This window comes from Tenrec ecaudatus, chromosome 17, assembly GCF_050624435.1.
Source record: "Tenrec ecaudatus isolate mTenEca1 chromosome 17, mTenEca1.hap1, whole genome shotgun sequence".
NCBI classification, from domain to species: Eukaryota; Metazoa; Chordata; class Mammalia; order Afrosoricida; family Tenrecidae; genus Tenrec; species Tenrec ecaudatus.
This window is the reverse complement of record NC_134546.1, coordinates 7,742,687-7,758,614: the sequence shown is the minus strand read 5'-3', so window position 1 is coordinate 7,758,614 and position 15,928 is coordinate 7,742,687. Positions and strand designations below refer to the sequence as shown.

The window sequence follows — 15,928 nt, the reverse complement described above, 5'->3', positions numbered from 1 at the left end:
AAATTCTAAATGTACTTCCGTTGAGTTAGTGCTACCTCAGAGCTACCCTACTAGCACTAGGCAGAGCTGTCCCTATGGATTTTAAAAATGGGCCCTTTTTTTTAAAGTTGGGATTTAATGCATATATCACATCATTCCATATTTCAATCATATCAAGTAGAACCGTACAGTGGCTACCCAGTCTGTTTCCAGAATAAAACTCTTTAGAGGAGCACCGGGCCTCATCTTTCTCCTGGTCTAAAAATACACGAGAAAAGCTTTTTTTTTTTTTTTTAGTTTTAACAATTTATTAGGGGCTCATACAATTCTTATCACAGTTCATACATATACATACTTCAATTGTATAAAGCACATCTGTACAGTCTTTGCCCTAATCATTTTTTTCTCCTCTTTTCTTTTTTTACATTTATTAGGGACTCATACAACTCTTATCACCATCCATACATATACATACATCAATTGTATAAAGCACATCCATACATTCCCTGCCCCAATCATTCTCAAGGCATTTGCTCTCCACTTAAGCCCCTTGCATCAGGTCCTCTTTTTTTTCCCCTTCCCTCCCCTTTCCCCCCTCCCTCATGTGCCCTTGGTAATTTATACCTTGTTATTTTGTCATATCTTGCCCTATCCGGAGTCTCCCTTCCCCCCTTCTCTGCTGTCCCTCTCCCAGGGAAGAGGTCACATGTGGATCCTTGTAATCAGTTCCCCCTTTCCAACCCACTCACCCTCCACTCTCCCAGCATCGCCCCTCACACCCTTGGTCCTGAAGGTATCATCCACCCTGGATTCCCTGTACCTCCAGCCCTCATATGTACCAGTGTACAGCCTCTGTCCTATCCAGGCCTGCAAGGTAGAATTAGGATCATGGTAGTTGGGGGGAGGAAGCATCCAGGATCTGGGGGAAAGCTGTGTTCTTCATCCGTACTACCTCGCACCCTAATTAACCCATCTCCTCTCCTAAACGCCTCTATGAGGGGATCTCCATTGGCCGACACTTGGCCAATGGAAAAGCTTTTTTTAAGAGTATTATTTACTCTGGCATGGGTATGTTTTTGTTCCCATTCATGCTTTGTAAAAGACATAGAAACTGTCTCTGAATCACTTACAAGTCATAAAAGAAGTTCATTCTTAACCATTCTACTCGAAGGGCTGATTATTTTAGACTCTTTTTTTTTTCTTATCTAAACCTAGGGACCTTGAATTCTGTTTTTTAGCTAATTGGCAAGTGCTTTATCCCTGTCTCCTTTGTATATAAGAGTTTTAATTTGTAATTTTAATAGAGAGCATATTGTATAGGTTAACTTAACTATACCTAATATATTGGCTATGAAAAGCCATTCTACAAAATATGGTTCCCAATGTTTTTATTTTCCATTTCTGAATATTGGAAGATAACTCGACGTTTCATTTATAGGATTACCTTGTTGCTTTGAATTCCTTTTAAATTTTTTTTCCTTATCTTCTGTTTTATTTATTTATTTAACATTTTATTAGGGGCTCACACAACTCTTATCACAATTCATACATATACATACATCAATTGTATAAAGCATATCCGCACATTCCCTGCCCCAATCATTCTCAAAGCATTTGCTCTCCACTTAGGCCCTCTGCATCAGGTCCTCTTCCCCCCCCCCCTCCTTCCCCGCTTAATTTTTTTTCTTATAGCTAACCCCAAACCACATTTTAAAGGGGAAACTACATAAAGTTAGCTGTTACTAATGGGATTTTTTTCTCCAGTATTCTCTTTGAAATAGTTTTGTTCAGAGCTCTTACCTATTTATGCTTTTAAGTTTGCTGCAGTCTGGTGTATCTGAACTTTAGATTACAGTGTGCTGACCTTTCGTGGACATTTTTTGTAGAATATTAAGAATTTATGTAACATTTAAGTGATTCAGAATTTTATTATGTGTTATTTTTGTGTTTCAGGTTCGCATACCATCTGAGACAGTGGCAAATTGAAGGCACTGGTATTAGCAGTCATTTGAAGGCACTGAGTGACAAACAGTCCTTGCCACTAAGGGTTGTGTGTCAGCCAGCTGGACTTCCTGACAAGGTAAATACATTGCATTCCTATGCTTGTAGCAATTTCCAAATTGATAATATTTCCCAGTCCAAATATCTGTTCTTTTTGTATTTTTAAATTGGTTGCATCTCATATTTCAGATGACTATTGAAATGTATCCTAGTGACCAGGTAGCAGATCTTAGGGCTGAAGTAACTCATTGGTATGAAAATTTACAGAAAGAACAAATAAACCAACAAGCTCAGCTTCAGGAGTTTGGTCAAAGCAGCCGGAAAGGAGACTTTCCTGGTAAGTGCACGCATTCTAAGTTTCATGTATCAACTTTAAACCTTTATTTCTTTGAAGATGCACTAACCAGATTCATGGCTCCCCTCACCCTCCTTACTCCCTTGGTATGGAACCTAGATTCTTAAACAGTTAGTTTCTCAGAACTGCTTCAGATGTTATTTGCAAAGTGTACTTACTTTCCCCACCCCCACACCCAATCTCTGTAGACTTGATGTAATCATCAAGAAAATTATATGTGTTATTGGCAAGTAATGTAGGAAATACTGATACATTTGTTTTAAAATGCTGCGCATTATCAGTTTAACTCTTTTTTTAAAAGAGTGTTTGGCGTCCCAGTTTCAATTAATATCTTCTGAACATATAAAAATAGAACATCCCCAAATCTCACTTGTGCTCCTTCTTATTCCCACAAAAAAATAACATGTTAAGGTTTTCAGGTGGACCTGAAATAAATACATGCCTATTTTCTCTATTATTCGTAAGCATGTTTTCTCAATTAAAAGAAAGGTTTTTCCATTATTTCCTATTTTGTTTAGTGTAAGACACCCCAACGTCTCATCTGTAAATCTTCTTTTTCCACTAGAAATGTGTTTGATTCTTCTATTAGTATTACCACGGTCACATTTCCAGTGTCTTTTCATACCACATAAAATGTAAGCTAATCAGAGAAATGGGCATGAAGGAGACATGTTTCATCATCAATTTAACTATTTAAATATTTGGAATTTTAAGTAAGGATTATAAGTATGTAAGAGACAAAGTCTTGCCATCCTTAACATCTAAGGAGCACTCTGGCTATACTTTTTCCAATATAGATTTGTTTGTTCTTTCGGCAGTCCATGGTTCTTTGAATCTTATTTGCCAGTAGTTGTATAGAGTGCTCATTCTTTAGAATCTTTTAGTGAGGAACCGAAGATTTGTCTACAGAAATTTGCAAACATGGGCCTGGGTGAGCTCTTCTCCCTCCTCAATTGTAATTAGCTACGTTTTTTTGTGGAGTGTTTTTTTTTTGGCGGGGGGAGGGATTTAAAAATTTCCCTCCTTTTGCTTTGTTCCTATAAACCATATATTTATCATCGAACCCACTGTCATCAAGTCTATTACATTTTGGTACTGTAATTATGAGCTGATGATGTAATATCAGAATTACCTATGCATGGATTATGATAAGAGTTGTATGAGCCCCTAATAAAATGTTTTTTAAAAAAATTACCATCTCGGGGTTTTGCCAAAGGCTTTTATTTTAAGCTCTTCTTGACTCTAGCTCTTAACGGAGTAGATCAAACCAGAATTTCTTCTATTCGTTGAAATACATGCCCTAAGGATATGAATGGAGGTGAGAGCAGGAGCCTCACTCTCAGTGCCATTGAGTTGGTTCCAACTCAGTAGCACTGTGGGACAAGGACCCTATAGAACTGCCCTTGTGGGTTTCCCAGACAAACTCTTTAACGGGAGAAGAAAGTCTTATTTTTTTCCTGTGGAGTGACTAGTGGTTTCAACCTCCTGACCTTGCAGTTAGACCAACTACTACACCTCAGGGCTTTGGGGACCACACTATAACTAGGCAAAACTAATCCAGGTGGATCTAAGAGTCTAATCTGGGGTCATTAGCATTCTTTTCTCAAATAGGAAAGATAGTCTCATTAATCCTCAATAACACTGGTCCTACTGAAAGGCCCCCAAGCCCTTTACCACCACCCTCCTGCTTCTCCCTGCTGTGCTTCCATTATCCTCTACCTTCCTGCCCATTCAACTCTGTAATGATTGAAAGTGTGTTTCATAAGTCATGCACAAATGGTAATAGGAATCTGAGAGGTATGGCTGCATTGTTTTCATGCTTTCATTGTTGCTTTTGGGAATTCTGAATCCTTTCTTATAATTTTTACCTAAGGCTCCCCCACCCCACCCCCTCCCCCGGAAAAACAAAGATTAATGAATTTTCTTTGGCCCTAGTAGTGTTCTTGGAGGGAGTTGGGACGGCGGCAGCAAAGGCGATGATTTCAGTGATAGTGGCAGGAGCAAAAGCAAAAGGAAGGAGGTGAGGAAGAAGACCTCACCCAGGCCTTCGTGCTGTTCTGCTAATGAAAAACCTGTACAGCTTCAGCTCCCCTGAGCCCAGAGCCATGTTATTGCCTCACCTGCCTGTACTTCACCCACAACTCGAAGGTTTATGGGTCTGAGTCTTTAAAAATCACTAGAAGAAAAAACAAAAGGAACAGTGAACTCCTTAAAAAAAATAGTACATCATATGGGTCTGTGGATGTATATGTACATAAAAAATTCATCCTTATATTTTGATGTTAATGGTTAATATTCCAATAGATAGGTAGTTAGTATGAAACAGGAGAAAGAGGCTTTCTAGTTCCATAGAGAGTTACAGTCTCAATAATCCATTTCTTCTTGCCTTAGAATAGCAGTTCTCAACATGTGGGTTGCAACCCTTTCATAGGGGTCGCCCAATTCCTAACAGTAGCAAAATTACAGTTATGAAGTAGCAACAAAAATTTAATGGTTTTGGGGTCACCAAAACATGAGGAACTGTATAGGGTCACGGCATTAGGAAGGTTGAGAACTACTGCCCTAGATGATCTCTGTAAGTAGCAATTGACTCAATAGCAGTGAGATTTTGGTTAGGGTGATATTTAATACTGTTTAATTTGGGGACATTTTCTTGAATTGTTTCATTGATTTCCTGTCTTAGCATTTCTCTCTCGCTCTCAGCATTTCTCTCCATAAAAATGTTTGTTTTTTAAAAATTAAATACCGTATACGAATATAAGTCGAGACATGTAATTTTACCACAAAAATCCTGGGGAGCTTTTTCAGCATTTAAAATGTGCTGATAAAACTCAGCTTATACTTGAGTATATATGGTAAATCATTTTATTGAGTGTGCATACAACTCTTATCACATAATACATATACACACACACACATTGTGTCAAGCACATTTGCACATTTGTTGCCATCATGATTTTCAAAAGATTTTTGTTCCACTTGAGCCCTTGGTATCAGCTCCTCATTTTCCCCCTTTCTCTCCCCCACCGTTCCTCCCTCACGAACCCTTGATAATTTATAGATTTTTTTTTTCATGTCTTAACGCTGACCAATGTCCCCCTTCACCCACTTTTTGGTTGTCAATCCCCTTGGGGGAGGGGATTATAGGTAGATCATTGTGATCAGTTCTCCCTACTTCTCCCCACCTTCCCCTTCCCCTCTTGGTATGGCTATTCTCAATATTGGTCCTAAGGGGTTATCTGTCCTGGATTCCCTTTGTTTCCAGCTCTCATCTATACCCATGTACATGCTCTGGTCTAGCCAGATTTGTAAGGTAGAATTGGGGTCATGATAGTGGGCGGGGGTGGGGAGGGGAGAGCATTAAAGAACTAGAGGTAAGTTTTATGTTACATGGTAGTTATACTGCACCCTAACTGACTCTGGTCATCTCCTCCCCAAGTCCCTTATGTAAGAGGATATCCAGTTGCCTACAGATGGGCTATGAGTTTCCACTCCGCATTCCCCCTCATTCACAGTGATAGGATTTTTTGTTCTGGGTCTTCGTTGCCTGGTACCTGATCCTATCAACACCTTGTGATCACACAGGCTGGTGTGCACCTTCTATGTGGCTTTTGTTGCTTCTCAGCTAGATGGCTGCTTGTTTATCTTCAAGCCTTTAAGACCCCAGATGCTATATCTTTTGATAGCTGTCGCCATCAGCTTTCTTCACCACATTTGCTTATGCACCTGCTTTGTCTTCAGCAATCATGCTGGGAAGGTGAACATCATGGACTGCCAGGTTATTAAAACAAGGTGTTCTTGCTTTGAGGGAGTAATTGAATAGAGACCCAATGTCCATCTGCTACCTTAATAGTAAACCTAGAAATATATGTACGTAGATTTATTTCCCCATCATCATATATAAATATATTTACATGTTTACATACCTGTATTTAGACCTCTATAAATACCCTTTGCCTCCTCGTTCTTTCCTCTATTCCTTTTACTTTCCTCTTGTTCCACTATCATGCTCAGCCTTAATTTGTTTTGCAGTAATTCCTCTCAATTGCATTGTCCTTGATCAAGCCCTACCAGGCTTCCTACACCCTCCTTGCCATTAATTTTAGATCACTTATTGTTCCCTTGTCCCTGGGTTTGTTAACACCCACTTCCTTCCCCACTCCTACCCTCCCACCCCCTCTCCCATGTCTCAGGGAACTGGTAGTCCATTGTTCCCTCCTCCAGATTATTTATTCCACCTATCTTTTCTAGATAGACATGCAGAGATTGTAATATGCACAAAAACAAGACTGCAAAACAAAGCAACAAGAGAAAAGAAAACAACAATAAAAAACAAGGACAAGAAAAAGAAAAGGCTGTAAATAGCTCGTCTGTTTGTTGACCTTTAAGAATATTTTCTGGTTGAGTCTGTGGGATGTCAAGCCCTGGCCGCCCCCCCCCCCCCCAGTGTATTTTTGGTATTCCCTGGGACTTCATTGCTCTGCTCCCTTCGCTGTTCTGTTGCACACCCTTAGTGTTTTGCCTCAGTGTGCTGGGGTCATATTGGGTCCAATTCTCACACTGTGTCTGCAGTGTTGCTCCCTGTAGCACTATGGGTAAGTGAGGGACTCCGTGTCTCACAGTGGGGCCAGCCATGTGGCCTGCTCTGGGCAGGAATATTGTTCTCGGTTGGTGTAGGCCAGAATGTGCTCTACTTACTCTCCTTCCCCCTTTATTTTCTCCTGTGTGCTCTGATTAGACATGCCCCGCTTCCTGAGTTGTAGCTTCAGTGCTGTCCTCTGAAGTGAATTCTCTGGCGCTGTCTGCATAGTTGGGATTGGGGCCAGCCCCTCAGACCTCTCTATTGGGTCCCTGCTTCATGCTGTTACGTTGCATTCATGTCTTGGACCACCTGGTTGAATCTGCTTTCTCTTTCCCTGGTCTCCATCTTGCCTCTCCTAAAATTGTTTTGATTATTTAGGTGTTTAATATCTTGAACAATTCCTAATCTTATATGAATTCCCAATTTTTATCTTGTCTCATGTTTTGAGTTTAACTTGATTCTTGAGAGACTATCAACTTTGCTTTTACAACCCTTTTTATGAGTTTTTCATTTTGCTGTCATGCAGCTATTATATAAGAGCTCTGTCTTTTTTCCTGAATATTTGGATTTTTTTTTAATGTAAGGTGACCAGATTTTAACATTGGTAAAGCGGGACACCATTGATTGATAAAACTTATAACCTGGCGAAATAGCCACATGACAGCCGAAAACCATATACCATAGCTTGTCATGCATTCTTTCAAAAAAATCGGGACTTTTTAAAAACACCACGGGATACAGGAAAAGTTGTTAAAAACGGGACATCTGGTCACCTTATTTTAATGTAGTCTGGTCATATTTACATTTTAATTAATGTTTAAGTGCTCTGCATTTAGCATAGTTATCTAATTGTTTTGTTTCATCCCCCACTTATGATATGCCTCCACCCTACCCTGCAACCTTCTTTATCCTATTCTGACAGCAACCATTCTTCTCAGGACACTTTTTCTCTCTGAGTTAGGTAATCTACTGAACGGCTACACAGAGTTTACAAGCAATACTCAGGATTATTGGGGCGGGGGCAACTTTATTAGGGAAGTGAGCAGGTTAGCACAAGTTGAGAAGAGAATGCATTTAGTTTTTTTGTCAAAAGTATCCTCTCTCAGCCATTCAGAAGCATGGCTTTCTTCCCCCAACCAGGTAAGTGTTGCAGAGCTCTTTCAAGTGCTTGTAAATGCCCAAGCGCACTCAGCTTTATTTACTTACCCACTTAGCTATTTGGTCTTGGTGGCTTTGGCCTCAGGTGATCTTAGTAGCTCTTCTTTTTTGATGGTCTTGGGGTTGCTTCCTTAATCCTTTTTCTGAGATGGCTCATTTTAATACCCAGCGAAATAGCACAACTCACCAATCTTTAAGTTAGTCTTTTAAGGCTGCTTTGCGAACTCTTGCATAGTCTTTTTGGTGGGTATGGGAATTAGACTGTGGATAGAAGAACCATACCAAGTAATTTGACTTCACCACATCAATAACATAAACAATTTTGTATGTTACATAAATACTGCATCCATATAAAACCTGTGTTTTCAGTATTAGGTTAAAGGTATTTGGTGATAAGTATGTTTTCATGTCTGCTGGCATAATAGCAGTCACAGCTCCATGAATTTCCTTTTCCTTTTAACAGGGGTCCTTAGGTTGAATTAATCTTTCTTTTTTTAAACATATAGCAGTTTTATTGAGATATAATCCACGTAGCATACAATTCAGTAATTCGGTCATTTCCATTAGAGTTGTACAATTATTACCCCAATCATTTTCTTCTTTCTTGTACTCCTTGTTATTCAGCTCCCCATTTCCTCCCAACTCTCCCCTGTACCCCTTCCACTTCACTATACCCCCAAGAATTAATTTGTCTTTAACTGACTGGTAACTATAGTTGCACAGCACAATTTTGGGGGTACATGTTACACAATTAAACTTTTTCTTTTAATTTCATGACTTTTCTTCTTGGGAGCACTTCAATATCATTAATGACACTTTAAGGGTCCATGCTAGTTTATGGCATTGCACTGAACTTGATGAAACATGTGAGAGCTTTCATTTTGCTGTGATACCCCATTGACTCAGCCCACTTACAGACAGATGAGTAGTGTTAACACTGCCTGTTACGGACATGCGTTCCAACTGATGTTAAAGAATCAACTGTACATATGCTTTTGTCCTCCTATTTTTGCTGTTAGGCTTTTTATTTTTACATACATAAACCAATTTTTGAATTATGAATACATTCCAACCCTGTTTTAAGCCTAATTTTATATAAATCTGAACAGGTTTAAGTATGGTTTTACGTAAAGTTAGTCAAATGCCTGTCCTAGTATATAGTGTATCTTTCTGTGCATCTGAAATATATAAAGATACTTCTAGATACACTAAAACAAACTCACTGCCATCCAGTCTGTGTCAACTCATAGCAACCATTTAGGACAGGACAGAACTGACCTCATGGGTTTCCAAGACTAATTGTTTATGGGACTAGTATAAAGGTGCCCTGTCTTTCTCCTCAAAGGGTGGTGGGTGTTTCGAACTGCTCACCTTGCTCTGTTACCAGGGCCCTTTTAAGGTAATAATCCAATAGTAATAATCTTTGGATGGCTGCTGCAACAAAATATCTATTTCCTATTACAAACCATTGTATATAACTTGAATTTTTATACAAATTTTTAACCTAATCTTGTTGTGTAACTATCGTTTGTACACTTACGTAAATTGGACACTAGTAATCCAGGGGCTGCCTGTATTGCCTTTCCACAATTTCTTTTTGTTCTTTTTAGTTACCTTTTAAGGAATTTGGTTTAATGAAGGGGAAAAAATGTCTACTTACATTTACGATTCTGGTACACAGCCTGCCTCCCTTCATTGAATGAAGTGAGCAGATGAACCACGTGAATTCCTCTGGAAGAGTGGGGCACAGCTTAGACCTTTGAGATAGGAACATGTTGGGTGTTTTATAGGAAGAGCAGGGAAGGCCGACTGGTCAGGAGATCAGGAAGAGGTTGCTGGGAAATTAGCACTGGAAAAGTAGAAAGCAAAATGACTATGCATTCTAGAGTAAACCTGCCTCAGTCCACTGAATTGACCATGACTCTAAGTTACAGCTGAGTTAGATTTGTCCTAGTCAGAATTTTTCTTGTTTGCTATTCTAGTGTTTTCTTACTGATAGGGGAGGATAGTTGATGAATCATAATAGGGAAGAGAGAACTCCTTCATTATAAATACATTCTAATTTCTTCAGCAGTTAAGTCTTTTTTTTTTTTTAAAGCAGTTAAGTCTTAAAGAATCTGATTCCTCTGTAAGTTTTGTTTTGGAATAATGTAAATTCCCAGGAAGCTCCTGGAGGATTTTTCCCTTGTAAAATTTCTTATATTTATAAATACACTCAAGTTGCTCGAGTTAGACAAGTGTTGAAGAGAACTTTCTTGTGATTTTCACTGCATAAATAAGGCTAATATCAGACAACAGAAAAAACACAGGAATTGTGTTCAGTGCTTTTTCTCCTTCTGAAGAATTAATTAAACTTAAGTGCCAATGGACTTGATTGTCATCATCTATCTTGTAATCTTGGCAACAAGGAAATGGATATTTGTTAAGAATGTTCACTTCAATTTTCTGCTCTTGTCCAGGAGGCCTCATGGGACCTGTCAGGATGATTTCTTCTGGCCACGAGTTAACTACAGATTATGATGAAAAGGCCCTTCAGGAGCTTGGTTTTAAGGATATGCAGGTACACGTAGAAAATGTGATTTGAGTTGGAATCATCTTGAATTCTAGTTAGTATTGAAGATGTAACTCACACAAGGGGGTTTCAGAGAGTTTGTGGGAAAAGGAAATGAGAACATGAAGTTTCCCAGTAGCTTTTTGAAGCCTCTTCTATAATTTAAAAGCAATTCTTAATGCTTTTGTTATATTAAGACATGTAAGTGAGGTTACTTTTCCCATAAGACAGTTACTGGTTTATTTTTTATTAACCAGAACCTTGGTTTGTGCCATTGTTATCTCACCCCCTTCCTCTTTTTCTAGATGGTGTTTGTTTCGTTGGGTGCTCCAAGAAGAGAGCGGAAAGGGGAAGGAGTTCAGCTGCCAGCTTCTTGCCTCCCACCCCCTCAGAAGGACAACATTCCGATGCTTTTGCTTTTACAAGAACCTCATCTAACTACTCTTTTTGATTTGTTAGAGATGCTTGCGTCATTTAAACCACCCTCAGGAAAAGTGGCAGTAGAAGATAGTGAGGTGACTATATCTTAGCTTAAAAAAATTTTTTTTTTAATCTTAGCTTTTATTTTCAGAATCTTACTCCTTATTGAAAAGAAAAAAATTTCAAGTTATCTCTAAAGAACTATAAACTCTGAGGGCCCATTCATGTATTAATTAGTTATGTAAGGGATTCAGGCATACAGTTTGCAGCATTGTTAGAAGACAGTTACTAAATAAACCAGGGTTTTGTCCCACTTTTGTCTGGCTTATAAAGTGTAACTGGAATGAACCCAAGTTTGTCAAATAGTTGGTGTCCCACAATGGAAGAGTACATAAGTCAGTGGCCTGTTAGAAACTGGTAGAACAGCAAGGCCAGCATGTGCGTTGCATGGCAACCAAATCTCCCCATCAGCTGTGGAAACCACAGTGCCCTGCAGAGACTGATTTGTGTAGCGTGTTTGTGGCTCTCTGTAGGCCTGGCAGTGATCTGATTCAGAGTCCTGAATCAGATACAGTGCCAGCCCTCCTTGAGTTCAGCAGTGCATCTGAAAATAATGAACAAACCTGACAGGAATAATTTCAAATAAATGAACAGTTAATAGCTGTGTTCTTAACACATTTCATAGAAAAGTTCTAACTTTTATTTTTAAGTTCTAACTTTTATTTCCATTTTCCACACATTTTTGAAGCCCTCTTTTACAATGGTAGTTGCTAAGAATGAGACATGCTATTATTGACATGTTGAGGTGTCTAGAGATGCATTTATTTGATGGTTTGTGAAGATTTCTGTGAAGGACCTATGGTAATCTAAACTGGAAGGTTGAAAGGAGACAGTGAAAATACGGGGAATGATGTGGTCAGAGTAACCAGAGTTCTAAAACCCTTGCAGTAGGAAAGAACTCGGCATGTTTGGGAAGGGACAGAACAGCTAATCAGGAGAATGGGAAGGAGGTGAGAGAGTGGAATGAGGTCAGTGACATTGGAAAGGTGAACAGCCAAATTGTAATAAGACATTTCTGTTTTACTCTGAAGTGGACAGAATTGAAGGGTTTTAAGGAGGAAGATAGACATGCTCTGATTTTTCTTCTATAGATAATACATTTGAGTGACAGGAATAGAGAAAGTGATAAGGAACCTAATACGCAGGTCCAGGAAAGAGTTGATACTGCCTTTGAGTAGGGTGGTGACCCTGGATATTAATGGACTGGACAGCAGGTTGAAAAAACAGTGAAATGATGGAATTAATAGCATGGTTAGCTTCATGAGGATTATAAGAATCAAGATCAGCCCAAAGCTGATTCTATGAATGGAGGTCGAACTTACCTTTACTCTTCAACCTTTTTAACCATTTCAGATACAGCCATACTTCTCATTGACCTCTATGGTTTTTCTGCTGTGTTTAATAATCCTCTGTAGTGGCCTCGCAGAACTCACAGACCAGACTTAGAGATAAGTGATTTACTAAGCAAATCACAGATTACAGTGTGGAGTCTAGAAGCATATACATAAAGCTTGAACAGCTCCCCAAAGTGTAGAACACAACTCATCTTCACTGCAGCACAGCTTCTCTCAGCTCCTTGTGGCTGTGCAGGCTGATAGGGCTTTTTCTTTGCTGTGCACACCACTGCTCAGCCTTGATACCTCCTCTAGGCCCTCTGAAGAGAAGATGGTACCTACTGCTTGCCTCTCCACTCCTACTTGGCCCCCTCCCTAGCTAGTAGACCAGTTTGGTCAGCTCTTATAGCTGCACTCTTAGTAGCAAGCAGTCTGTCATCAGCACTGATTCTTTCAGGGTCCTGTCTTCAGTAATTACACCCTTGACCCCGGCTGAAACTTTTTTTAGGAGGTTCTTTCTTACCTTCTTTCTTTCTGGTGCTTCTCTTAGTTCTTCCTCTTACCTACCTAGTTCTGCCTACCTCTGTGGGACTGGCTGTGTCTACGGTAGTCCCCCATTTATGAAATACTTGTTAGGAAAAAAATCTCATTACTGCACTGTGAGGGAGGGGGAACACCTTATTGTTAGTGACATTTTTGCATCATGTAGTTTGCTGATGTGATCATTCTCAGGTGTTGTCACTTAAATGTTCTGTTTTATGAATTGGAAACCTCCCCGAAGTGGGGGCACAGCTGATCTGCACAGCGTGGCTATACCAAAAAGAACTAGCCAGCATGTGTGCAAGACCCAAGAGTACGGGAGAAGGAAGAACTTCAGACTGCACTGAGAACCTTAGCCAAAAACAAGGGTCCAGGAATTGATGGACTATCAATTGAAATGTTCCAATAAGCTGTTGAAGCCCTGTAACCACTGACTCTTCTATGTTAGGAAATTTGGAAGATAGCTACTTGGCTAACTGATTGGAAGAGGTCCATATTTCTGCCAATCCCCAAAAAAGGTGACCCAGTAGAATGCTCAGATTATAGAACAATATCATTAATATCATATGCAAGAAAAGCTATTGCTGAAGAGCTTCCATCAAAGGTGGTAGCACTACATTGACAGGGAGCTGCCAGAGGGTCAGACCATACTCAGAAGAAGACATGTGACAAGGTGTATCGTTGCTGATATCATTTGGATGTTGGTTGAAGGCAGAGACCATCAGAAAGATGTTAACTTGTGTTGTATTGACTATACCAAGTAATTTGGCTATGTGGACTATAACAAACTATGGATAAGCTAGAGAACAAGAATTCCAGACACCTTGTGCTCATGTAGAACCTTGTACCTCGATTAAGAGCCAGTTTTGCAAACAGAGCAAGGGCATACTCTGGTCTAAAATCAAGAAAAGTATGCACTGTGTGTATCCTCTCACTATACTTTTGCCATCTGTATAGGGAGCAGATAATTGGAGAAGCTGGATTATACAAAGAAGAATGTGACATCAGAATTTGAGGAAGGCTTATGGACAACCTGTGATGTGCAGATGATAAGCCTTGCTGGCTGAAAACGAGGACTTTTGAAGCACTTAACTGAAGATGAAAGATTGCAGCCTTCAGTGTGGATTACAATTAAAGACCAAAATCCTTATAACTGGACCAATTGGTAATATGATAAATGGAGAAAAGGTTCAAGTTGTAAAGGGTTTTTCTTGCATGTATCGACAATCCTTGCTCATGGGGGCAGGAGTTGAGATCAGAAGACTCATTATAATAGGTAAATCTCCTGCAAAAGACCTCTTTAAAGTGTTGTAAAGTGCAGAGGTTACTTTGAGGACTAAGATATGCCTGTTCTAAGCCATGGTATTTTCAGTTGGCACATATGCATGTGAAAGTTGGATATTGAATAAGGGAGAGTGAAGAATTGATGCAGTTGAGTTACCGGTGAAGAATATCTAAGGAACCATAGATTGCCAAAAGAACAAACAGATCTGTCTGAGCACAACATGAATACTACTTAAAGGAAGAATGGTGAGACTTGGTCTCATGTACTTTGGACATGACCGTGGAGAAGAACATCAGTAAAGTGGAGGGGCAGCAATAAAGAGGAGGACTGAATGATAAGTTGGATTGACACCATGACTGCCAGCAGTGGGTGCAACCAGAACAGTGATCAAGGTGGCCCAGGACTCGGCATTGTTTTGTCTGGCTGTACATAGGTCACTGTGAGTGGGAACTGGCTTGACGACAGCAAACTGCAGCAACAAAAAGATTCATATCTCTGAATACTCACTGCCATCAAGTCGATGTTGACTCATAGCAATCCAGTAGGGCAGTTTAGGACTGCCCCTGTGAGTTTCTGAGACTAACTTTCTATGGAAGTAGAAAGCCCCTTCTTTCAATTATGGAATGACTTGTGGTTTCGAACTGCTGACCTTGCAGATTGCAGCCCAACTCAAAACCTACTGCATTACCAGGGTTCCTTTAACATCTCTAAGGCCATATTATAACAAAGAATAATTATGACAGCAGCAATAGTATAATAAGTAAATTCACACTCTGGAAAAATGCAAGAAGAATACATTTTAGCTTTTAGGGGAATTGGGCTTCAGTGAGACCTGGCGATAGGCTATTGTTATTTTTAACTTTTTATTGTGAATTAGCTTGGTGGTTTACATTGCAGTTTTGTATTCAACAACTGAATGTACTTAACTCTTGCTTGCCCTGTCCCCTCCTTCCCCCATTTTCTCCTCCTTGTAGAATACTACCTTCCCTTTAACCCATGTTAGTACCCTACTACCCCCTAGCTCAGCGATTCTTAACCTGTCGTCGTGACCCCTTTGGGGGTTGAACGACCCTTTTCACAGGAGTTGCGTAAGACCACCAGAAAACACAAATATTTCAAAATACATAATTACATTGTTTTGTGATTAATCACTATGCTTTAGTTATGTTTATGTTCAATTTGTAACAATGAAAATAAACACTGCATATCAGATATTTACATTATGATTCATAACAGTAGCAAAATTACAGCTATGAAGTAGCAATGAAAATAATTTTATAGTTGGGGGTCACCACAACATGAGAAACTGTATTAAAGGGTCGCAGCATTCGGAAGGTTGAGAACCACTGATCTAACTCATTGTTTCATACACTCCTCCCCAGCCATTAACCTGTTTCTTTTGGAATGGCAATGTTTGTCTCAGATCTCCATTTTTAACTAAGGTCTCTTGGTGATTGGCTAATTTCACTCAACTTCCTGTCCTTGGAGTCCATCCATGTGCTGAAGCGCTTAATATTTTTATCCTTCTTCAGCAATGTACAGCATTCCATAGTGTGTGTCCCATACTTTATTCTTCTACTGACGGGCATTTAGGTTGTTGCCATCTTCTGCGCATGTGAATAGTGCTGCAGTGAACATGAGTGTGCGGGGTTCTGTTCTTGCT

General features: G+C 39.6%; 1 protein-coding gene across 2 annotated transcripts in view; it reads left to right on the top strand.

Moving 5' to 3' along the window:
- The window catches only part of USP34 (ubiquitin specific peptidase 34), a 218,811-nt gene that overhangs the window by 110,172 nt on the left and 92,711 nt on the right, over window positions 1-15,928 (top strand). For both annotated transcript variants that reach the window (XM_075535336.1, XM_075535335.1), the window contains exons 26-29: window positions 1,933-2,059; window positions 2,170-2,317; window positions 10,535-10,635; window positions 10,932-11,141. In XM_075535336.1, coding sequence (XP_075391451.1) covers window positions 1,933-2,059; window positions 2,170-2,317; window positions 10,535-10,635; window positions 10,932-11,141 — 586 coding nt within the window. The remainder of the gene's footprint in view (window positions 1-1,932; window positions 2,060-2,169; window positions 2,318-10,534; window positions 10,636-10,931; window positions 11,142-15,928) is intronic.